Consider the following 26,754-nt stretch of genomic DNA (forward strand, 5'->3'; position numbering starts at 1 on the left):
TTGCAGGCAAATGGATGGAACTAGAAAATATTATCCTGAGTGAGGTAACTCAGACCCAAAAGGACATGGTGGTATGTACTCACTAATAAGTGGATATTAGCCAGAGAGAGAGAAAGAGAAACAGAGAGAAAAAGAGAGACAGAGAGAGAGAGACACACACACACACAGAGAGAGAAAATGGTACAGAATACCCAAGATGCAGTCCACAGAACTCAAAACGGTCAACAAGCTGAAGGGCCCAAGTGAGGACTCCTTAGTCCCACATGGAAGGGAGAAGAAAGCAATCACAAGTGGGGAGGGAGGTACTTGGGAAGGAAAGTGGATGGAAGGGTTGGGGGGCAGAGGGGAACTTGATATGGTACTGGGTGAGAGAAAAGGACTTAAGTCCTGAGGGCCAGCAGAAAGAATGGAAACAGGCAACTTCAGGAGGTAGGAGGTTGGGGGCACCCTCCAGAATGCACCAGAGACCTGGGAGGTGAGAGACTCTCAGGACTCAAAGGGAGGGACCTTAGATGAAATGTCTGACAGTAGGGACAGCGAACTTATAGAGCCTACCTCCGGCAGGAAGACAGGGCAGCAAGTGAGGGAGGGGGTTGCCATTCCACAGTCAAAACTCTGACCCATATTTGTTCCTATCAAAAAGAACTGCAGAGATGAAAATGGAGAGGAGCTTGAGGAAAAGAAGGTCCAGTGGCAGGCCCAAAGTGGCATCCAGATCAAGAGGAAGTCCCAAGGCCTGACACTATTACTGAGGCTATGGAGCACTCACAAAAAGGGACCTATCATGACTGCCCTCTGTAAGACCCAACAAAGAGCTGAAAGTGACAGGTGCACATATTTGCACCCAACCAATGGACAGAAGCTGCTGACCCCTGTGGTTGAATAAGGGAAAGGCTGGAAGAAGCTGAGGAGGAGGGTGGCCCTGTAGGAGGATCAGCAATCTCAATTAACCTGGACCCCCGAAATCTCTCAAACACTAGACAACCAACCAGACATCATATACCAGCTGACATGAGGTCCCCAACACATATAGTCGAGGACTGCTGGGTCTGGGTTCAGTCAGAGGAGATGCACCTAACCCTCAAGAGACTGGAGGCCCCAGGGAGTTTAGAGGTCTGGTTGGGTAGGGGGTAGAGGGTGGGGACATCCTTGTGGAGAAGGGGGGTAGGGAGGAGATATGGGATGTGGAACAGTCAGAGGGTGGACTGGGGGGTGGGGATAGGGGGATAAAATCTGGAGTGTAAAAAAAAATAAATAACCAAAAAAAAAAAAGAAGAAGAAGAAGAAGAAGAAGACATCTAGTGACTTCTCTGAGAAGCAGCCCCTAACCTTGTGCCTGCATACTACCTAATGCATCACTAAGAGAAGGAAATAATAGCATCCTAAGAGATAGGAGGTAAAGTTAACAATGAACAGAGAACAAAGGTACCCAGATAAAATTTATTAAATGGCTCATCAAAAGACAAATACATAGGATTCTAAAATGCTACATACTTAAATTGACAACATTCAACATGTAATATTTTAGGTATGCTCTACACATAAGTTATTTTCCTCTTTCTTCATTGCTTCATCGAATCGAGATAGCTTTATTGTTGAAAGGTTTCTAAGTGCCTTTACCCATTCATTAAGTCTAGGTGGCCTATGGTGTGGTGAACAAAAAACTACTCTTGATTCGAGGCAAAGAAAAGTAAATGAAATCTTCCTTTTAACTTCCATGCACTGAAACTAATCTTTTACTTCAAAGGCTGGCTTTCATCTTGTGGCTGTGGTCTGTGCTGAAGATCAAGGGGTAAAGATGGGAGACTGCAGACAGAAATGATGGGGAGATCAGGACGAGGACCATGCTGCAGAACCTGTGTAACCAAGTCTGCTGACCAGGGTTCAGAGTTTAGCATGGAAGGTGTCATGAGTCAAGAGCTATACAAAAGAGCCGTCAGGTAGCAGGGCTGAACATAGGTGAACTGCCATGCAGGATTGGGGCAGCCTCAGCTGACCTGCCACGGCAGGCCTAGAGATAGATGCAAGAGACATTATCAACTGTCTCTAAGTGTGCTGAAGTGATCAGGCTTTTTACCTCCTCAGCCCCCATTCAAAGATAATCAGCTCCCTGGTGGGAGTCACAGGGTGAGGCTGCCTGGGCAGCACACGTCCAGAAACAGCTACCAGGTCCTCCACTGAAATGGAAACTCATTCAGCAACAACCCTGAGCGCAAACCCAGCACTGATGCCTCCGTTTCTCACTATTTCTAACAGCAATAAAAGCTGTGATGGATATTTTTTCAAGGAATCATCAAGGAAATACTTAATGGCATCATGAAATTATATTGCATGAGAGGAACAAAAAGGATGAATCAAGCCAGCTTTTTAGGGAGAAGACAGAATCATTGAACCCACCAACTAAATTATGCGCCCTGGATTATAGGCCATGTTTTAGACATTTAAACTTTGTTGTTATATGTTATATGTTATATGTGTTCCATAGCATATTTTGTTCTATGCATACTACAAAGACTTAAAGCTTCCCCCCTCTAAATCTTCATTGAATATCAATAGAAAAAATATTAAATTGACTGTGAGTATTGGATGCACTACTAGGTAAGTATTTATATAAAAAGCTGTCAATACTCCAACATGCCTTGGTTCTTCACCTTGAATTTTACTAAAGTAGTTAAATTTAGAATAAGCATTTTGCTTACATGCCTAAGAATTATGTTTTCATACCTGTTTCCTCTATAGGTTTTTCTAAACCTTGCTCCCCAATCCAGAGACCCGCCATTCAGTTTGCCACCTGTCTCCTTTCCTCAGGCACTGACTAAGATCCTCATACAGAACCCAAAGTGTCAGCACTAGGCCGAGCCCACAGAGAGCCACATAATCCACAGCAATCTGCCTTACCTCAGCCTAAACTGTTTCATATTAGCCTACTCTATGATCTGGTAATAAAATGACCTTGAACCGTCCTGTGTATTTATTTATCCATTATTTACTATGGTATCCACAGCAGAGATTGGTGCTTGATATTCAAATAATTACTCAATTGAAAGAATGAGCACAGAATGAATGAGTCAATGGAGAAATGGTCATAAATCATATCAAAAACAAAGCAAGTATAAAATTTTTTGTCTGGAGAAAACTCAATTCATTCTATACTTTAAAAAAAGGATTGTTTTTCTTTATCCTAATTTAATGACATTACTCATACAAGCTATTTTGTGTGTGTGTGTGTGTGTGTGTGTGTGTGTGTGTGAACATGTACTTTCCTACAATACACATATACTTTCCTAACGGGCATAATGATAACAAAGTAAGTATGTCTCTGTTTGCAAAAGTTACTTGGGGCACAGACACAAAAGCCACATGCCATTCCCTGACTAGTAAAATGCTATGTGAAAAAAATATGTTTAAAATTACTTGAGAGTAACTGCCTAATTAATTAAAACAAGCAATAAAATCTGTATAAGAGAAACAACACAAGTCATAAATCACATGACTACCCTTACAAAATACTTTTGATAAACTTTTAGAATGTCTGTCTAGATTTTTAAGCACTATCCCAGAAGAGTCACTGGGCTTAGGAATTTAAGTTCTGGCAAGATGAAATGGAACATCTTCTTGACACTGCTGGACGCGATTTACACTCCCATGCGGATTATTTCAGTCATCTATCCTTCTGATGATATACTGAACACTACTGAAATTAAGCAAGGCACTCTTTTTTCAACACCATCTAATTCAAGTAAAAAAAATGTCCTACACATGTTCTTCATATTAGGAGAAATATTTATCTAAAATTCTAATACCTCTTCCACCTCTATATTTTCTCAAGAAAACTGGGTTCTGCTGAGAGAAATACCATCTTTACTCTGATGTATCATTTTTAAGTGACTCTAATTCAATCTTCTTTCAGAGATTTTTTTTTTTTTTTTTTTTTCAAATCAGCAAAGAATTATTAGGCTCAAAAAGCCTGGTCAAAGAACGAGTTTCTTTCAGGGGACAGAGATGCAGTAAAAACTGGGAATAATGTCAAAGTCATAAAAACACAAGTAGGGAAGCCCTCATATATCTGAGAAAATGCTTCAATAAAAAGACATCCTTAACATCATGGGGAACACATCTAAATCCTACAACTGTTTTTAAATTCATCTGAGAGCAAAATATGCGCAATATCAAGTCATTAACTGAAATCAATGTTAGTTGTTCATTGTCTACAATAGTTCCTGTCTATGGTGACATAAAAGTCAGGAACACAAGGAAAAGTTAAAACTGATCTCTGAATGTAGCAAGAACCTCAGTAATGAATGCTACAGAAAGACTCTTGGCTTGTCACGGGAAGACAGATCATATTGTTCACTAAGAAGCTACTTTAAACAATTAACAACTCAGGAGGACAAAGGGCAAAGTAGGTCTTGGCCATGCTTTACATTCACAGTTTGGTAACTTCATGAAGTATATGTTCCCAAATTAAAAGACAAGCTCGTTACTTATTTTACCGGGTCAGATTTGAACAAGTCCTGGATAGCAGGTCACTATCTTCAAAGAAAGGAAACAAGTATAGAGCAAAGGTACAGGCAACTTTATTACAATTCTTTCCAAACATCAAAATGCAGTTAGTACTGAGCTTAGATCTAATATATAATGGACTATATTACAAGGCAGAAGGCATTTATAATCAGATATATTGCATTTCTCTGTACTGCTCAAAATATATCTCTGTAAGAACAGAAGCAGCAACACACAGTACTTTATAACCCCAAAAATATTTCTCCAGTATCACAAACATTAAATTGGAACTTATTTTATGTCATTTCCCTCCAACATAAAGATGCAGCTGAGTATCTTCTACATATCATACTGGTGACACCTAAAAGTTCCGTATTCCATGAAAACACCCACTGCCTTATACATACTTCCTTTAGCAGATAACAGGAGCTTTAAAATTAACTAACGTAAAAGAATACTGTTCCCCCACTGCACGCAAGTGTAAAATATCTCTTTGTTTTTTGTTTTGTTTTGTTTTTGTAGCCACCTAAACAGTATCAGCTTTTCAAGACGCCCAACTCTACAATGAGCGCTCCTAGGATCGGCTGAATCTGCCTCCTCATGTTTGCTCTATGGGAGAATTTACAATCAACTTTGAACATTCCTTAATGATGAACCTGAAAGTAAGCTTAGGAAATGTAGTAACGTAAGGGGCTTACTTCCCTAATTAGACAAGGACATTGTTTGTTCATCCACCTCTGCTTCAACCAATCAAGCTTACAAAAGACTCCCTGTACCACGGTCATGACTGAAGCAGTGAGAATAGGTGTAAATGCATTGAAGGGGTCAAGTCATTTCCTTTCTATCCTTTGGCTTTGCATTTGTGAGCTACCAATTAGGACACAACATGTTCAGTCTTCTCATTTTCTCAACTGGAAATTGTTAGGAAAGTATACCAATTGTTCTAGTTTTCACGAGTCAAATGTAAAACAGGTTTTGCTATGAGATGGAAGAAAGAAAACATGAATGAAAGGTATGTGCTAGCTGCTTAGGTGGGGGAGCAGGGCTCAGAGTCACTGTACGTTAAGAGCACGTGCTGAAACTTCATGGTGCCAGTCACGTAATTTTGTGTATTTGGGACTAAAGACGTGAAGGGGTATCTTTTCCCTGTGGAAATAAAAAGAAGAGTGATAGAAGAGTCATAAGAAGGTGGAAGGAAAAGGTTCTACTCATTCCAACATGCAGAAAACATGCCTTGTAAAAAAGCTTAATTTCACAGCTGTTTTGTTAAAAATAGCAAAAGTTTAGAAGTAGAGAGCTTTTGGGAATACAGAAATTAGTCTGCAGAGTCCTGGAAATATTCTTTTATGCACCAAATAAAGGGAATCCAAGCAACACAGAAATCCATTCCCTGAGATCTGAACTGTTAGTGAAATACCCTTTGCCAATTCATTATTTCAATATTACAGAGAAAACGCTTTAGACATAAAATCCAGGCAATCTCAACTAACTTGCAAATCTGCTGCTACACACTTAGGTCACACTAAAGGTTAAATCCTTAGTTTCTATTTACAAAAACAACAAAACTGCAACATTACATATGAAAGCTTGAAGACGACAAACTGAGACCATTCACGAAAAGAAAGCATTCAATTCAAAGAGAACTTACTTTGCCTTCTTCGCATTGTCATTTTCTGCTTCTTTCACTGCAATGTAAATAAGATACATAATTAATCTTTAAAATTTTTAAATTCAAAATCCCATACATAATTACCCGTATGAAGTCAAATGTTATACCCTCACAGTAGACAACTAAAACAAATCCATATCGTTATTACTCTGCCTATATTCACCAAGGCCAGCATGACCCTCTTTTCAATGCAATTCCCTAGATTGGAATCTTTTTATGTACAACATAATTTAAAAGCAACCTTTGCCAGGACTGTTCTGTGTAACTGCTGATAAGCCTAGATCTTTCTATGAGAGCCCAACCATTCCCCTCCAGGATCTCCAGAAGCTCACTCACGATGCTCAGTTCCGGTGATCTGGGCAAGGATCCGGAAGGAACGAGACTGAGTCGTTCCAGTCCGGGGGCGCCAATCCTCAGTGTCCTCAATCAGTCTTTTCTTGCTGGCATCACTGTGAGTGGGTATGTGATAAAACTCCGTGTTCCGTTCTACAATGTGTTTTCTTGGTGGGCTGTGGAAAGGGGGAAAACAATAATTACAATTTAAGTTACACTGATGATAAAAAAAATATTCTTTGATAAGCTATCAATTATATATTTACTTCTCAATATTCCTTTTATATACATACTTTGTTTGTGTAAATATACTCAATTAAAATACCTTTGCAAGTAAACATAGTAGTAAAATACATGTATAGGTTAGAGTGAACTGTGCTAAAGGGTTATACCAAAAAGAAAGATTACCGTTTAGGTGGAATTTTCCTTTTAAGTGACAGAAGGAGGCAGCAGAAGAAACATTCCCAGTAGGAAGAAAAGGAAAGAAAAAGAATAAGAAAACAGACAATGGAAAGCCTACAGCAATAAAAAAATCTAACAATTTTAAATCACTTGTGATATTCATACTGGGTCATATAAAACAATATGAACTCTGATTTAACCATTATATATAAATATTTCTTCTAGAATGCTATAATGGATTGGTTTTCACAAATTAGATTATTGTATATTTACTAGGCTCTAGAACCAAGAATGTTTTATATGGATAAACTAGCAACTTCAAGTATAATTTTGAAAAGGGACATGAGTGCTATTTCTACAACTTTCTCAGTTGTATATACAGCATTTTCCATCCTAAACAGAGCCGTGCTCCAGGTCAGGACAGTGAAGATGTGCACCTTCTCTAAGGAACCAAGGTTGAAATGCTGCCCCCATCACTCTTTGAAACTCTAATTCTGGACAAGTCCATCTCACTGAGCCGCAGTTTTTTACATTAACAAAAAAAAAACCACACTATATAAAGTGGTGCTGTGAGAATTAAGTTGGCTCATATATGCCAAAGACAAGGAAAGTATGATATTCAAACACTGAGTTTGCCAAGAGCTTTCATGTTTTCTTAATATAGCATAAAAACTAAGGGAGTCATGATATACATTACTTAGCATTTCAAGATCAACTGAACAAAATAAATATTTCCTACTTCTACTGAAATATGTCAAATGTCAGATATTGGAAGCTATGGGTTTAATTTCAGAAAATAAAATAAAACAAGCTCAAGTCTTGTGTGGTGGAAGATGCAAGGAGAGAAAATGTTCCAAATGTTCCATTTTGTTGCAGTAAATCTCCAACCCAAATATGCCCCAGCAATGAAAACACAACTCAATTAACATGAATACAAGCTGTGCGCCTATTGGGCAGATCGACCACTACACTACCATCTTCCCCATCTATGAGACCCCTTAGAACCTGCGGGTTTCTCCAGGCCGCGTGCTTCTGCTCCGCTTTCCTTCCACCCCCTCGTCCACGTGTGGATGACAGACCTGCTAGGCTAACTCAGCCTAGAAAACTACCACAGCACAGGACTGGCAGCATTCAAATCACCACAGCTTCAAAACTACCTCAGGACCTGAGTGCTTCCACATGAATAAGCCTGGCTTTGAATTCATGTGGACAGACTGAAAGACCATGCTCTCCACTCAACGTGCTTTACAGAAGTCAGTTAGCTGCTCTAAGTCTCAGACCTGAAAATAGGCGATTGTGTCTTAAAGGTGGCTCTGAGGAATAAGTAAGGTAGATGATGAGCGTAAATGGCTTTCCACAGATCATGATCCACAGGAATCATCATATTGCTCTTTCAGTAAGACTACAAAATTAGCTGCAATGTCTGGGCTAAGACTACAGGTCATAGAAATACACAATAGAAAAATCAATATTTGTGAAGAAAAGAAGTAAGGCACATAATTAACAGTGATATTTCATGATTATGGAAGTGAACTATTTAATATTTATGAATTCATTTATGAGTGAACACAACCAATTCTTTTAAGAATAAACAAAAGCTTCACAAACCAAGAAAAAGAAGTTATTTATAAAAACACAGTCTTTGGCATATATTAAAAGGCTCTTAATTTTATATACATTCTTGGAAATTTTAGAGCACATACAAAGCTTATTAATTTTAAACTTCTCTTTAATTAGCCCAAAATCATTGTTTATTCTTAAATTATTGCCAGTCAAGTATAAGTTCTTTTATTAGATAGGTTCTCACGTAGCCCAGGCTGACCTCAAAACTTGATAGGTGACTCAAACTGATCCTCTAACCCTGATCCTCTTGTTCCCATTTCCCCAGGACTAGAATTACATTCAGTGAATTACAGGTGCTTGCCATCACACCTAGCCTACACAATGACATAATACACAATGTAAATATGATTTGTTTTAGCCTCCATGTGACTAATTCCATCAATAAAGACATGAAACAATGGCTTCAATGTAAGACACAAAAAAATAATAACAGAATACCATGAAGTAGTCACCATGACATGTTTACAGAGACTATATTATATCTCAGGGCAGTTACCACCACAGCTTCAAAGTCTCAGTTTAAATAACAAAGCATTTCTCAACACTTACGTAGTACTTCTTTATTGTGAAAATTTAAAAGGATGATTATGTTTAAAAATATTAATGATTTTAAAATTAAAGATTTTTAAAATTAAGATATTTTAAATCTTTGAAAATAGAAGAAAAAGTGAACTTTCAAGAGCAAGTAATTTATTTCAAAATATAGACCTTCAAAATTAGGAAGGTCACCCATAGTTATTTCTTAAAACAAGAGTAAAAAAGGGACACCTAAATTACATCTCTAACTCTAGGGCGTGCTGTTTGTAGAGCAAGTGGCTCCCTTTAGTAAGCTTTACTAAAATTTTCTACTGTGGGGATGAGGGCATTCCAGACATACCCATGGATTCATATAGTTTTCTAGTGAGAAAAGCGCCTCCCACCAAGTACTTAATACATTTAAAATTCTTGCAACGTAATGATCTAAAGAATATTTGGTGGGATGGTAAGTTGGGAAGATAGAGAGAGAGCGGTGAAAATTCCAAGATCAACCATCACATGGGTACTTACACGGTGCCAGGGTTACTGGAGGAGAAAGAGTGTATACAAGAAAGATGTGACGGGAAGACAGGGAGGTTCCCAGGGTGACAGAAAGCATGGACGAGGAGACAGGAAACAAACAAGAGAGAGAAAGAAAGATTAAAAAAAAAATGAAACAGCAGGATCCAAAACAATTTAAGAGACGGCACACAAACACCATGCTTCAAATAAATTATGGAACCACAGACAAGTAGGCACCGTGTTAGCCAAAATTCTTATACTGATACTAAAAGGACAATGCTTTAACAGCTGTTTTTATACCACAAAACACTGACTTTATGTATTAACGTTAGTTCAAGTCTAATTCCTAAATATCAAGGGAAAACCATGTATTTTTTAATGCCTAGGTTTTTAGAAAATTATTTTGGTATGAACTCACTCTTATTTTCCTATAAAAGCACATAATAAGGTACAATCTGAAGTGTCATTTAGAAACCAGTTTAAGGATGGATTTAAAATCAGAAAAGAAACTGTTCAGTCTCGCATTACAGAAGTATAAACAGCAACTAAAAATCTCTTCTTATAAGTCATCCTGGTCACGTAAGAGAATGTTACAATAATTTCCTCTCACAGCCATTGATGAAAATGTCGAAGGGACAGCAGACTAGGAACAGTGGGCTCTTTATTAATGTTAACACTTCTCCCTTCTCACAATGACCACCACCAGGCAGCTCAGAAATAATATGTGGGAATTACATAGTTCTATATTACAGGGGATAGAATTACTGCTCAAAAAGGTATATCTGATTTGATGTGATAAATGAACTCAGTTAATACCTGAAAAGGGGAAATTTTAAAATACAGTTCGTTCATACAGCCTAACATGAGCAAAATTATTAAATATAAATGCATCTGTGTTCCATTAGACGTAGAGAACCAAGTGTAAATTTTATATTGCTATATCAAAGAACATGCTGGTTCTCTGACTCTGTAATAAAATTTAGTCAGAGTAGAGATGCATTATAAACAAAGTGAGGGAAACTACCTACGAGCTTTAATGTTCAGACTGGACAGCGCTCTGCTACTTCTACATGTTGGTGTCAGCAGAAACACAGCAGAGGGCTCCAGCCCACTAAATGAGACGAGCACAGCAATAAGGGGATCCCCAGTATTACTGTTCTTTTCTCAGGGTAAGCAGCAGTTCTCACCCTTGATAGTGCTGTGACCCTAACATAGTTCCTCATGTTGTGGTGACCCCAATAAAGCTCTTCTCATGGCTACTTCATAACTGTAATTCTGCTACTGTTATGAAACATAATGTAGATATTTGTATTTTCCTATGATCTTAGGCAATCCTGGGGAATCAGTTTTTTGACCCCACCCTACCCCAAAGAGGTTGCAACCCACAGGTTGGGAACTGCTGTACTAAAGCATTCTCAACACCACATTGTAGGAATATCACTTTACAACATAATCTCTTATACACAATTGTTGATGTACACTCTAACCGTTAAGAGTTTACAGGAAATGTTTTATGCTAGCATGAAATTATGGTGGCAACGTTCTGTGCTGAAAGCCAAAGGAGATAGTTGGCTGATTTCAACCTAAAGAGATCAATTGGAATAGTCCACAAATACTTTCACATACTCTACAAAACATGCTGAAACATAGATGCTTCCTATGTAGCAAAGACCATGGGAGAGCCAGATAACCTGCACTAGCTAAGAGGTCCATTTCCCATGTTATGGGGAGAGTATGTCTACAAAAATGTTCATTTTCTTCAACAGTAAAATCTTCCTGCTCTTCATGTGTAAGATATTTGAAAGCCATACAAAAACTGGTTTGTAGGAGCAAATATTCCACAAGTACTCAAGAAGAGTGCTTTCAAAGTGCAGCCTAAGCATCTTAACTCACTGGAAGAATCACAACTTGAGTCTGCAGTCTCCAGAAGCAGATGCCAAATCAAAATGACAGAAAGGCAACTAAGTGACAACAGGTGACATAATGGAGGACAGAACCAAATTTGGCTCAGGATCAAATCTTAGCTCCCATAGAAGACATGTGACAAGAAAATATATCCTGGTTACTCCGCTAAAATTGGATTGTTATCAAGTATTTAGAAACAGTAAAATACAGAGTAACTGCCCACAACTTAATAGATCTGAATTCTGAGCTTTGAAGCTATCTATTTAATATAAATGTTTTCAGTCTTTTTTTTATTTCAAGTGCCATGTGTTTTTTTCAAACAAACTATGTGCTACACTACTGCCTACTAACTAGCCAGTTTTTATGTATAATCAGTTAATTTTAAATTGACAGTAATTCACAGTGTCTCAGAATCTTACTAATGTGCTAGGGTTGATAAACAGATTGCAGGCAATTAGAAAGAAGGTATTCTAACAATTCAACAGCTAACTCTCCTGAATATGTCTGATGACAGATATTTCCTATTTCCAAAGAGACTTTACTGTGGTGAATTAATAAAAAGAAACTTCTGTATATGTTCAGAATAATCACAGCTCTATTAATTAATAACCTAGTTTATAAGACAGTCATCACTGGTCAAACTGAATTAAGAAAAACAAAAATGCGTGATTTTCAATGTCTCTACCTACTAACTGAAACATTTAGCAAATTGTCAACTACGTCTTTTGAATAATTTTAAAACATACAGACTTTCCAAAACTGACACACAAACACACTACACAGAGATATCTAAGCCTGCCAGTAACATTTTCTGATTTAATACTCTGAAAAATCAGAAAGGTTTTTATTTATATAGGAAATACTGGCTTTTGATATCAATTTGGAAATAATTCAGCTTTACTGGTAAAATTTTTAGTTTATCTTTGTAACACTGTTGACTGGCTGATTAGAATTAATTTCCCCAAGCATTTCAACTTTCAGCCACTGCACAGCAAGCCTAAGCCATCTCACACAGCTTATATAGCTTAAGCAATACAACTACTACTATAAGCAATTTCACTAAAACAGCAATGCAAACCAAACTTAGGACATTATGTTTTTTCTAAATTACAAATCTTTTGCAAAATTAAGTCAATTTTTGCAAAAACTGAGCATTCATGCTGTTTACTCATATATAAATCACCATATCTGCTTTCCAGTAATGTAGATACTAACTTTGTCACGTGTGTTTTCTGTAAAGAGAAAAGCATTTTAAACCATCATTTGAATACATCATTACTTTTTGCATCTTTTGAGGCCGACTCTTCAAAACACCACATACAAACTGTTAAAGGTGCAGCCAAAGAAAACTGAAATTAATAGGATACACAAGAGACTTACCTCCTGAGAGCAGTGGCACATTATAATGCAGGACATGTGGACAGTGAAATGCAAATTAGTCTATTTCGTGTAAAACAGCTTGTTTCCAGTCAGGAATATAAAACCCTGTTCTGTTCTTCATGGAGTAAAAGGATAATAGAGAGGAGCAGCATGCCAAAAACAATAATTTATACACGGAAAGAGGATTTAAATTTCCTTTAAAATGCTCTAATCATTATTAGCTACAAGAATAGTTATGTAGTTATTAACAATTACTCTCAGAACCATCAGTATGCTAGCCAGATGTCTTAATATATATATGTATGTATATATTATATATATACATGGAATAGCTAGTTTCTACCTTAATAATGATGCAGTGAGTACTTGCTTTTGTCTCTTGTTTGTTGGTTCAACACAAATGTGGGTGGAATACCCAGAAAACTGGCAAGTTAGCCGATCATTTCAAGTCACTTAGGAACCAGCAGTTCAGATGCTTTGAAGGAAAGACAACTCAGCCATTTATTAACTGTCTCCTCTTAAACTTCCAAACATTTGGTCATTGGTGTGTGCTATTTTAAAAGTAATTAATAAAGACTAATAGCTCTCAAGTTCACAAGTGGTTTGTTTTACTGATGTCATAAAAATCTGGGAAGCCTACCAGAAAAACATCTGATAGAAGAAACAGGTTACCACCTGATATGGAGAGAGTGCTCACGAATGCCACAAAACACTAACTCTTCAGGAGAACCCATGACTGACTAGTTAACTATGTGACTTTTTAATTCTCCAATCGAAATGCAGTAACAAAAACAAAAACCAAACAAACAAACAAAAAAAACACTACATGTCTGCCTTAGAATTAGTCAGGCACCAAACTGTGTTCTTACTGTCCTAACATCTGGACAGCATTTGAAATCGAGCTATTTTTAAACACTTTCAGTTTGCCAATGCAAAGCAGTAGCTTGCTTGTTAATGATGCAAAACATGTAATAATCCCTTTTATCCTCAGTTTTATACTGTGCTGAACACCAGGCATGTGAATATTGGCAGACTCATTAAGAAGCTGCCACCGAGGTCCTGGAACTAGGGCACCGCCAGTTCTGCCTGAAATAAGTTCTAAATCATTCCAACCTCAATTGCTAAGGAAATGTCCAGCAAGCACAAATTGAAGCTCATTGTAAGCTCAATACTTTTTCAAAACTTCACTTTTCTGTTTCCTCAAAAAGACTTTATTATAAAATTTCCAGAATTATTAAAAAGTTTTAGTTAAGACATGTCAACGTCAATGGACATTCTGTCTATTCAAACTAGAATTTAATAAATATAGTAAACTTGTACTTCAGTTTTCTGTGGACAAGCATTTGACAGGCAACATCTGGTTACCTAGTTTAATTGCTCTAGGATCTACTGTCAAAAAACAGACATACAACAAAAGAATATAGGCAAACATATAAACATATTCTCTTCCTTGGATAAAGAAGACATAACATTCTTTGATGGGTACTAATTAACTTCAATGTCTACATCAATACTTTAAAAAACCACTACAACCACAGAGCCACATATAACCAACCAGTGGCTCTTCTTGCTCCCTCAGCAGCAGCCTGGAGCCTTGCCACCTCCTCTTTCAAAGCCCAGGAGCTGCCATGGCAACAACACTACAGAAAGCACATCCTCTTCATTAAGTAAGCTAACATTCCAGACGGTTTAGATCTCTCAGAATGGGTTTATACACAATTATTTTAATTATAAATTTCCAGGAGACTTGCATTGGCAAAGCCCATCACAAGTGCATAGTATTTCCCTTTAAAAGTACATTTTGTCACAACAAATCCAACCAAAATTATACATAGATCATTTGCCTGCAAATAATTTCACCTAATTCTAAAAGAAATAAATTAGCTACCTAAAAATAACGGCTTCAAAAGCATATACGCAACCTTAAAACTTGGGGCTTTGAATAATTTAATATGCTCAAAACAGTTTTAAAAATGTAATCCCTAAATGCTCTAAGCTGTCTTACACAGAGATGTGAGTCAAAAGTGATTTGTTTTCAGCTTTCAAGACTACTTCCTAGAGGGAAAGATCAATACAAACTCATTTCCTCTCTCCTTAAGAAGGTGTAGATACACTGAGAGCAATTACAATCACACTGCTTAAACCTTTGGTGAGAAAAAAGGAAATATTGAGAATGAAAGATAGATGATTTGCCTTGTATTATAAGTGCCAACTGCTCAATACCATAGGAACTTGGAGGGCAAAGTTGTAAAGTATGTCACGTGCTCAGAACACACCAAAATGCATACTCAAGTTCTAATTAACTTGTAACTGCTTTATACGGCCCTTTGTAAATAAATGAAGGCCACTGTTAGTGCAGCAAATAGAATTTCATCTTTCTTCAAAGACCAGCTGAGGAGAAAGGACATTATTTCCTGGAAATTACCTGAAAGAAGAGTTTGGAAAAGAACAGAACCCACCCTGGGCCACCTACCCATTTTGCTGCTTAACGTCACCCTGGGATCCTCTTCTCTGTCCCTCTGCTAGCTCCTGAGCAGGCTCGGAACACACGCTGGTGACTGTGGGCTGCCGTGGGACATTAACTGCAGGTTTACCAGTGTTCGCTGGGGATGAACACTGGTCAGCACTAAGATTGGCACTAACATGCAGTCCAGATGCAGAGAGTGTGGGGGGAGTGACAGCGGCCACAGGTGGAGGGGAAGCGTGTGATGAAGTGGCGGCATGGGCTGGGGTGAACGCAGACGATGGTGATGGGATGGATGTGACTTTTGGTGAAGACACGGAACCAAAGGGCCGTGGTGCTTTATTGTAGGCCATGTTGGTTGTGGAAGTGACTTTGGATACAGCAGGTGATGTAATGGGCACAGGCTTAACTACTTCCTTAGGTTCACCCTATGTGAAATAAAAATAAATATATACAAAAACACACAAACACATGCAAATATGTATTAAGTGCATAAACATATAGCTGATTTTAAAAGGACAAACACTATGTTAGCATCTCAAATATGTCTTCAAGAAAAACAATGGGTTGATATAGCATAGCATGCATTCTAACTCATCTCATCATGCATAACACTAATGCATACAAGAAACACATTTTCATTTATAAAAGTTAACAATCCAAAATACTTAAAAACAGCAGAAAAAAACAACAAAAATACCTTACAGGCCTTCATTAAATGTCAACTTAGATTATATTTTAAATGAATAATTTTACTCCACCTAAACAAACTACTACTAACTGAAACATTTTATTTTTAAAATACCCAAAGCCTCAATTATAATTCCATCTTTCTAACATATCTTATTTCTCTCCACAGTGTAATTACTTGAGTCATGAAAAGCACCAAGTTTTAAACTCTTCAATTAAGGAAAGTCACCTAACTCAAAGGTATGTATTTTACGGTTATTATAAGTAAAGAAGGGGGGGGGGTGAGTAAGACAGACAGACAAAGAACAGTCACCCTGTACTGTTCCTACAATCCACTGCTGTGTCCCTCCCTGGGGGTGTCAAGACATTATTCAGAGATAAAACAAAATTCCTTCCCCTTTTCGAAAATAAAATGTTTAAGTCTCATGAGAAAAAAAACATGATTGTATACATTTCCTCATTGCTAGGAGCCAAAGACTAATAAGAAAGACCAATTCCTCTAAAAATCACCAAAATTAGTAAAATTTTATCTGGAGTCATATTCAAAGCTTGCTCCATTAAAATAAGATTATGCTTCTATAACACAAAACAACAGCAAAAAAAAAAAAAAAAAAAAAACCTTTCACTTTGCCACCCCAAAAGAAAATCAGATAAGATCTTTAAGAAAATATATACTGGTAATACCAATGCTTAATTATGAGGGGGAAAAAAGGCAATAATGAGTTAGGGCTGAAAGAAGTCAATTAAATGAACAACTGAATACTCTGCCAAAAAGTGAGGAAGAAAAACTTCAAAGAGTATGAATCAATTGCTTAAAAAAACTGGCTTGTGATAATATGAGGATGTAGGATGAAAAACGGCATTTGCCAATAACCTAGTCCAAGAACACAATGGAATGGGATGATATTCATTTTGGGTAGCTCTAAAGGTTTTTAGAAAATAGATGGGTAAATATAAAAAAATTAAAAGTAGATACAAAAGGAATCTGGACATGCATTATTGACAATGCAAGGGCTTAGACATAATGTTTCATAAAATGTACAAACAGTAACTGTGACGGCCATCCTTGGTTGTCAAGGTGATTGCATCTGGAATTAACTAAAAGAGAAGCAGAAGCACTTTTGATCCACATCTTCTAAGGTGAAAGATCCACCTTTAATCTGGACTACACCTTCTGATGTTATAAAGAACATAGAAGATGGAAACTTTTTCTCTTTGCTCTTGCCTTGCTAGCAAGTCCCTTCTTTCTCTGACATTAGAGCCTGTTTCTTGCAGATTCCAGTAGATATTAACAGCTGAGAAAATCAGGCTTGCGGACTGAACAACTACTGGGTTCTCAGACCCACTGTTTGGTAGATACCCACTGTTAGACTAGTTGTTCTACAACCTGTAAGCTATTCTAACAAATCTCCTTTGTAATATATATATTTACATATATATATATACATATATATATACATACACACACATACATATACATATACATCTGTTCTATAAGTCCTGTTCCTCTAGAGAACCCCGACTAATATAGTAATTTTAAGTTCTGCTTTGTACTCTCTTTGTTTTCTATGGGAAAGAACAAGTAAGACTGTGTTGAGACTGTAAACTAAGCACTGTTATAACCTGGGACAAGAACAGCAAGAGCAATGGCTCAAGATGGACTGAGTGTAGTGATGCTGAAACATACCTTCTGGACAGCCACCGGCTCAGTCTTGGCTGCAGCAGAAGCTCTGGAGGGGAAAGAAGAAAACAAATCCTGATCCTCTTGCAATTTACAAATGTCATCAACAGAATTTTACTATTTATGTACCTCAAGATATTAAGTGACCAGAATTAATACCTTTATAAATCAGTTTTCATTATTCACTATTTTTTGGCTCTTTTTTGAAACAAGGTTTCTTCTCTGTGTAGCACTGGCTATCCTGGAACTTGTTCTGTAGACCAGGCTGGCCTCTAACTCAGAGATCTTACCTCTGCCTCTGGAGTGCTTGGAGTGATCTAACAACTTCATGTAATTAGAAGTCAGTATTACAAAATCCAATATTCGTATACACTGAAAGGTTTCCCAGTCTTTCTAGTTCAGCAAGCTCAAATGAAGAGAAGGACACACCAATTCTGTTGGCTATTGGAGCTGTGCTTTTAAGTCTTGAGCTAGGTAAAGTAGCACAACCCCCTGATCCTCGAGCTGTCCTGCACTGACCCAACCTCAATCTTCATTCCCAGTAGTAGCTGTGTTTTTCTCCTAGCATTCATGAGAACATCTACAGATGGTGGTCTCTTTCTGAGAGCTAACAATTATATTTAGATGGAACTAAGGCCCTTAATAAGGCAATTTACTTTATATTTACATTCTTAAACACCATACAAGTTGATGTCTATCGACGGTGAACTTTACAGTAGAATCCCCTAGGAGACATGCCTCTGAGAATGTCTGTGAGAGATTATATAGCTTGGGATAAATGAGGGTGGGAAGAGACCTTGCAACTATGGGAAGCATCATATCATGGGCAGAAGTCCTAGACTGAACAAAAAGGGAAAATGAGCCAAGTGTAGGAAATCATCAGCTGTGATTCCTGCTTAGATGTAATGACACCAACGGCTTCAGGCTCTGGCCACCTTCGCAACTATGAAGGAACCTATCCTTAAATTCTGAGCCACAATACACTCTTCCTTCCTAAACTTGTTTTTGCCAGTATAGTGTGTCAGAGCAATGAGAAAAATAGCTGCTACATCATGTTAAAGTCTAAGCTCAATTAATTCACCAAGTTAACACTAAAAGCAACACTATGTCTTGTTTTTATCCATATGTCAGTGCAGCACCTGGTAGGTAATACCAAAACTCCAGGCATGTGACAACCATTTATTTGTATTCCAAGAGGATTGTTCCTTTTTAACCTGTTCTTATTTTGTCTATGTGCGTTTTTGGTATAGTGTGCTAAACAGTAACAAAAATTGGTTTAAAGTGACTACCTCTTATAAAATAAAGCTCTGACTATCTTTACCTTTCAAAACAGGAACATCTAAGATGAAGTAAATTGCTTAGGATTAGAGCTGAGTTCAATGCTGTCATACTTTATAGCATGGTATCTGCCTCTACTAACGACTGAGAAAGCTGATACTCTATATGGTACTTCCCTGATTCTAAAGTCTTCTTTTATCTTTTTAAAGAATTGGTTGAGAACTGCATACACTATATAGAATGTTTTGGTCCAACTGACCTCCCTTTCCTCCCCCCAACTCCTGTATTTCCTCACTGTGTGCTATTTTTTAGTATACCAAGAGAAAGCTAGCGCCTTGTCAGAGTGGAATTTGAAGAATGTAAGAATGGTAGGTAAATAGCAATTTATAATAATTTTATTATATAAAACATGAGGTTGTTTTATATAAAGATGACAGATCACAAATCACCTAGAACAGTGGGTTTCTGAATAAGCATATCCTAACAATGACCCTAATTAACATTTTAGCTGCAGTTAAACTTTCCAGTAACAACTAATCTCGCTACAAGCACCAACAGAATAGTTGCCTAGCCTAAAGAAAGGCCACAGTGGATACTAACACTCAGCTACTGTAGTACAGGTTATACCCTGTACCGTTGCATAACTTTCCATTGTGTTCTCTCAAATGACTTCTCCTTAGCTTGCAGGGTTATTTCAACAAACAAGTTCAAGTCCAGAGCAATGGAATCTTCCTAGGAATTTCATGGTCCAATTTAATCGCAAAGGATCTACTCATTAAAACCACCAAAGACATTACTGAAAGATTGCCAAAATAGAGAAGCCAATATCCTTTTTCATCCGGATGTGTTAAGATTCATGGAGCATGTCTAGCAATGTAATGTGTAAACAAAGGTCATGCTATGTGGCTGGGGTGTAGTTCAGCTCGCCCAACACAAGCAAAGGCCTGGGCCCAATCCTTAGCATCATAGTGAGCAAGCAAAAATCTATGAACAGTTACCAGGCTGCCACACTCAAGGTTAATATAGATACCCTACGTTTATGAAAACAAACCCCTTCATCTTTATAGAGTTCCCTCTAATCTAAATACTGTTAGCAACACAAAGGCACAGAACTACATATTTTCACTAATTCTGTTGCCCCACAACTTACGTTGTTTAGAATGAATCTAAACAACCCAGACATTATTGTGGATGCCAACAAGTGCTTGCTGACAGAAGCCTGATACAGGGTCTCCTGAGAGGCTCTGCCAGTGCCTGAAAAATACAGAGGTGGAGGCTTGAAGCCATCCATTGGGCTGAGCACAGGGTCCCCAATGAAGGAGCTAGAGAAAGGACCCAAGGAGCTGAAGGGGTTTGCAGCCCCATAGGAGGAACAACAATATGAACTAACCAGTACCCCCAGAGTTCCCAGGAACTAAACCACCAACCAAAGAGTACACATGGTGAGACTCATGGCTCCAGCTGCATATGTAGCAGAGGATGGCCTAGTCGGTCATCAGTGGGAGGAGAGGCCCTTGATCCTGTGAAGGTTCTATGCCCCAATATAGGGGAATACCAGGGCCACAAAGTGAGAGTGGGTGAGTGGGTCAGCAGGGGGAGTGGGGAGAGAATGGGGAGGGGGGATTCTGAGGGGAAACCAGAAAAGGGGTAACATTTGAAATGTAAATAAAGAAAATATCTAATAAAAAAAAAGAAAAAGCCCTATAGACTTGCCTATAGACCAATATAATGGGGGCATTTTCTCAGCACAGCGTGCATACCCACACATTAAAAAAAAAAAAAATGATTCTAAACATACTTTACTAAAGTATGTTCTACAAATTTAGTATTTGGGAAAAAAACTGAACTTAAAGAAATAAATCAGAACACACCTTACTTGGCTTCTGACAAGGCTTCACAAGAAGTAAGATAAGCATTTTAGGAAGGCTGGCAACATGTCCTCAAAAACCCCAGGGTGGGTCCATTACACAAACACCTTACTGCGTGGAAAAATAGATCGGCATATAATTACAAGCCAAGTGAAACAGCTGATATACCACAAAGTGCAGTAAAAGTCAGCTCCCTTGTTTTAAACACTAAGCACAAAATGAACCATAGAATTATTAAATTCTGAGAAAAGTTTTCTCATATACCAATGTAATCTTATAGTTCTTATATCTTTAGCATTGTGTAACATCTGAGTATTTATTTGTAGTTCAAATTTTCAGCAAAAATTGAAAATATTCTGTTAAAATGGTTCTGTTAATAAGCTTTACTTTGCCTTCCACATAAATTTGTAGGTTTGGTCAATAAAGTTTCCCTTTTTTACCCCTAAAATCCTTCTCAAAACAATTTTTCATTTTGATACTGTATGATCAAACGCTTCCTAGAATGTTAGCAGTATACCTAAAAACCACCAGGACTTTTAGCAATATTTTAGGAAAGGTGCTATTTAAATGATACTTATCTTTTCTCTTTCCAGTATGAACTATATACAATGAATGTGTTTTTTATAATAAGAAAAACTTGCTCAAAGCTTATTTCATAGTAAACTACCTTGTAGAAATTTAAATAAAGCCTTCTATTATGAAAGATATGTAGAAAAAATTGAAGGCCCAAGTTATAGTTCATCTCAATCACAGCCTTAAAATACCAAAGTAAACTACTACAGATTGCCATAAACACATATGTGAAAGGCAGCTTGTTATTTAGGAATACTCAAGAGTAGAGCTGAGGGTAAGGCTCGGGAATCATCTTTAAAATAAATATTTGAAGCATGATCAGATTTTTACGATGTCTGAAATGTTTACTTAAGTTTCCCAGGAGTAACAGATAAAATTAAGGGAAAGAAATATTATAATATACAAGCATAAAACTTTATAGTAAATAATCTAAAAGAATTTATTTATAAAAATTATCTTTCCTGCCTCACTAGTACTCTGTTAAACTTTATGTTTAATAAGATACCCAGGATGCCTTGTATGAAACATAATTTGATTACACTTAAAGAAGGAAATTCTATTTCATGTATCAGATATATCTATGAATATGTCATCAGTATTGTCTGTGGAGAAAGCCCTACGACATGAATATGAAAAATAACTTTAAGGCTGACAAACAGTAAGCACTTTCTCTTTTATCACTGTCACGGATTACCTGGAAAAGAGTAAATTTACGGCATTTAAACAAATGAATATTTGGAAACTGTAGTACAAGAATTAAAAAAGAAATCATAAAATACTGCCTCTCCCTTTGGACAGCAGGGACCGTGAGCCCCTCCTGTACAGGGTGTTTCCAGTCCGCTGAGGTCCCTGCAATGGCACCGTGCCAGGGCCCAACAACTGGCTTATTGTTCTCCTCCCTTAGTGGGAAGCCCTGACAAGAGTAAGCCTGGATGGGGAGATACCACTGCCTTAGCGAAGTCTACCCAGTATATGGAATGCAAAGAACAAAGCTGTCCCTGTGGCTAGAACAAGCTTTTGAAAGTGGCTTGTTTTTTTAAATAAGAGCAGTATCTGAAAGAGAAATTCCTGAATTTCCGAGCTTCCAGTGTAACAATTGAAAGGAGTTTGCAGTTATAAGAGACCTATTAAAAATCTAGAACTAAAAAAAGAAAAAAAATCTAGAACTGTGGTGTTCTAGTTAGAATAAAGAATATAAAAGAATGGTCATAAACAAGCAACAGTTCAGTCATGAATTAGATTCAAAAGAATCTCACAAAACTGCAACCCTGAACGCCCAATGGCCGATATTCAAGTCATGTTCCTACCTAGTGCATTTTCCAATACTGCTTCACAAAACCAAGTAGTTTTTATTTTAAAAAGTAACCAGTAAACTTCCATGATAATGTTTAAGAACAAGGAATCAGGGAACAGAACCATGTGGATAAAGATTAATTTACATTATATTTGATTTCTGTGTGCCTCCTTAACCACATCTAACATTTAACTCCTCAGTAGCCACGCAGCAAGGATGAGGGATCTGCTGCATCTTGTATGAAGCGAGCTCTAAATTTCCCACAGCATGGCCATCTTTGGACTTCTTGACCTTAGGACCCATAAGCACGTAGGCACATCATTAATCACTTTAATTACAAAGATGTCAATTTATAATAACAAAGCAAGTCCCAACTTGAAAGAAAGCAAACATGCAAGAGTGCAAATGGAGTCATCTGTACTTCACTGTCCTCAGACCCTGAGCATTGGACACCTGTGGTCATGCTTCCCTGTCCTTTTATAAATTACCTGAGAATATCTCCTGCAAATAAAAGCACAACATAGTTATGTATCAAACATAAAAGCCCTCAGTTTGTCAAAAGCTCTCCTTACATGTGTTGTGCAAATACTTTCTCTCCCTCTTCACATCTTTCTTGACTACAGAAACTAGTAAAACACATTGTTCGACCCTAGCAGCACCACAAACTACCTATGCACAGATAAAGAAAGAGGGAACTGCTCTGCCATGTATCTAGGGCTCTGTCCTTGTGCCTGCACATAGCTGGCAATCAGTGTGGCTCTGAGACAGCACAGACAGGAAGCTATTTCCTGGTACCAGCTTCTATGCACAGATAAAGAAAGAGGGAACTGCTCTGCCATGTATCTAGGGCCCTGTCCTTGTGCCTGCACATAGCTGGCAATCAGTGTGGCTCTGAGACAGCACAGACAGGAAGCTATTTCCTGGTACCAGCTTCTACTGAGACCACTTGCTGCAATTTTCCTTGTGAAGTGATTACAGCAGTTGATAAAAGATTTGAGACGAATTTTAACCAACTAGTTATAAATCAAGCTAGAGAGCTAATTGATGGATGGATGGAGGGATGGACAGACGGATGGACAGAAGGAAGGTAAGGGCAAGGGAGGAAGGAAGTTAATGCAGCTAAGCTCTCAAACCTAATGGTTTTGTTATTTCACCAAGAATAAAAGAAGCCAGGATTAGTGGTTAGCAGGCTAAATTTTAAAAGGCTAAATGTGAATATTAAGGTCAATACTAGTGAGCCCAAGAGTGAATTAGGACCTTTGACACACTGTAGCACTCAGATTTTCAGAAAGAAAGCCTAGATATAGCAAAGTAATTTGGACCAATGATAACTTTATCACCAAAGCTCTCTTTTCCCACTCTCTGATATGTTAGTCTCAGAACCATCTCTGGACCAAGCCTTTCTTCCTTTCTATACGTGAGGCTCAGTTTACGCAATCTTGGGAAACTCAACCCTATTTGCTGATGAATTTAACTAGCTTCAGTCACTTTCACGTGTCACTTGATAACTCTCACTCTTACACAGTGTATATTCTATTACTCATTTATGTATAGCTTTAAGTTATTTTTAATTTATGTGCAAATTTTCACAATGTTCTCTACTTCAGAGAAATAAAAATTATACTTTATATTTATTTCCACAATAATATTTATGAAGGAAAGTCTACCTGCCCACTGTGCCATTTATCCACACTAAAAACAACCTCAGGGTAACTTAAGGGAAAAGTGAAGCTTTCCAGTTAGGCTTCACAAAAATGTTTATGTCTAAAGAAATGTAAGATATATTCCTATATATATTACTCACACACACACACACACACACACACATATGTGTGTGTGTGTGTGTGTGTGTAAGATATACAATGTAGGCTCTGTTGGTCATATGGGCTCTAATTCAACTATTTAGTTTTGTCATTATAGAAAGAGAAAATCTGAGCCAATAAGAATATGGATATTTCAATAAAACTTTATTCATACAAGAAGAATGTGGACTATTTTCAGATTTTAAGGAACAGTCTGTCAGCTTCTATTTAGATTTGGGGTGTGTGTGTGTGTGTGTGTGTGTGTGTGTGTGTGTGCGTGCGCGCGTGTGCACGCACTTGTTTTACATAGTTTCACAGGCTGACCTTAAATGCTCAATCTCTGGGATAACAGATGTATGGCCACAGGTAGCTTACTTTAAAGTTTTGACTTTAACAAACATTTTTGTAGCTAGTCCTACATAACCATGGCTGTTTGGGTTTCTAAACTCAGAAATCATCCTGCAAATGATAAAAATCACTTTAGTAGGTTCAGTAACTGCTATGTATAGGAAATGAGGAACTTTCACTACTCTCCTGTAGGTGTAGGCACTAGCACGTTAGTCCTCTTACCACTCTGGTAAGACAGAGCTGGTAAATGAACCACCATTCCTATGAAATGCACACAAGCAGGCAGTGCCCCTAGAAGTCTGCTGAGGGGAGAGTTGAATTTCAACCTACCTTCACCCTTGCTATCCTGCTCCTCAGATGATTCTTACACCCTTGTCTTCTACAAACACCCACACATTTCACCTACTAATAACAGTTTAAAGATATGCTAGGATAACAAATGAAGAATATACTGTGTTCTTTCATGAAAATGGTTGGCTAGCATGACTCCCAAGCTTACTACCCACATCTATACTTTACTTTGTATAGCCCCGGGCAATAATACCTTTATAGTTTATTAAAAAGACAACAGAGAAAAATCCTCCCTTACAGTTTTATAAAGCCGGGCAGTGGTGGCGCATGCCTTTAGTCCCAGGACTTGGGAGGCAGAGGCAGGTGGATTTCTGAGTTTGAGGCCAGCCTGGTCTACAGAATGAGTTTCAGGACAGCCAAGGCTACACAGAGAAATCCTGTCTCAAAAAAACAAAAAAACAAAAACAAAAACAAAACAGTTTTATAAAGCAGAGAAAACTATTTTTTATCTTTGCATGAGAATAATGTGAAAATAATATTCAACATTAAAAGAAAAAACTTGCAAAACACACTCAATTTGTATTTCTCCATCTTCTCATCTATTGTCAAGGTACTACAATACTCACATGAAGAGATGGTTCATATTATAACAAAAAGCATCAATGAAAATACCCATCAATACTTTTACAGACTTTAAACAAGGGAATAAAGTTAAGTAAGTGCTGCGGAAAACCTCAGTGAAATCAGTTGCTAACTGAGGGTCATGAGGTGGCACAGGCAGCCACAATTCATAATTTGGATTCTAGCTTGTTCTTTGTAGGAAAACTCAGAGTCCCAAAAGGATAGCAATATTAGTTTTTTTGTCCAAACTCTTATACTAAGGGTTCTTCTGAGAAGTAGGACGAATCACTAACCAAAGTTGCACGTTAGGTTAGCAGCAGAGCTTCAGGCTGCTCACTGCTGGGCTGGCATCTTGGACAGCGGGAGTGTGGCCTCCCTGGGAGCCTGCGTGCCCTGCCCAGCGCTAAGGTCAGGACTATCCGCTGCTTGCTTTCTCCACACATCCTCTTTGCTATTCTTATCCAGGCCAAACATTTCAAGGGATAAGCATTCCAGTATTCAGCATAGCTTTATTAGGCATACATTCGGTCTGCTGTTTTTGTAAAGAACATACAACACGATTTTTTCTTTATTTGTTAGAGCTCAGCTTTTTCCACTGAATTAACAATTAAAAAATAATGGGTGAGTTAAAATTTTTGTTGTTAATCTAGAGGTAGACACTCCCACTGAAGGCAGTTGACATTGCAGAATACAGTGTTTGTAGGCACAGGTAGGCAAGGCCTATCTTTACAGAACTTTCAAAGTCAGCTCTTAATTTCCACTTGTTGGTTAAGAAGTAGAATCTTGTCCAGCAGCCTCATTATTGAATTTCAAATTAATCCAAGTAACAATAAAATCTACACTTAACAAAAGAAAATTTAGCCAAAATAGCAAACACTTTTGAACATTACTAAGTCTTTTGTGATCTATTCATATTTCTTTAATTACAGAAAGAAGAACTAAACTCATTTTAGTTTTTTTACCTTAGAAAATTTTGTGCTTATAAAAACAC

The 26,754-nt window shown here is 37.6% G+C and overlaps 1 protein-coding gene across 5 annotated transcripts in view; it reads right to left on the reverse strand.

Annotated features, from left to right (window-relative positions):
* The window catches only part of Pdlim5 (PDZ and LIM domain 5), a 163,924-nt gene that overhangs the window by 62,464 nt on the left and 74,706 nt on the right, over positions 1-26,754 (reverse strand). Inside the window, exons 4-10 of one of the 5 annotated variants that reach the window (XM_031375683.1) lie at positions 17,695-17,737; positions 12,689-12,705; positions 9,578-9,592; positions 6,914-6,931; positions 6,509-6,681; positions 6,152-6,188; positions 4,556-5,649 (exon numbers count right to left, since the gene is read on the reverse strand). In XM_031375683.1, the coding sequence (XP_031231543.1) occupies positions 5,556-5,649; positions 6,152-6,188; positions 6,509-6,681; positions 6,914-6,931; positions 9,578-9,592; positions 12,689-12,705; positions 17,695-17,737 (397 nt within the window). In that variant the 3' untranslated portion in view covers positions 4,556-5,555. Of the gene's footprint in view, positions 1-4,555; positions 5,650-6,151; positions 6,189-6,508; positions 6,682-6,913; positions 6,932-9,577; positions 9,593-12,688; positions 12,706-15,326; positions 15,746-17,694; positions 17,738-26,754 lie in introns of those variants that run through there. The other 4 variants (XM_031375680.1, XM_031375682.1, XM_031375679.1 and 1 more) reach the window with 4 other exon arrangements.

Source organism: Mastomys coucha, unplaced genomic scaffold (genome assembly GCF_008632895.1).
Source record: "Mastomys coucha isolate ucsf_1 unplaced genomic scaffold, UCSF_Mcou_1 pScaffold16, whole genome shotgun sequence".
Taxonomy (NCBI): domain Eukaryota; kingdom Metazoa; phylum Chordata; class Mammalia; order Rodentia; family Muridae; genus Mastomys; species Mastomys coucha.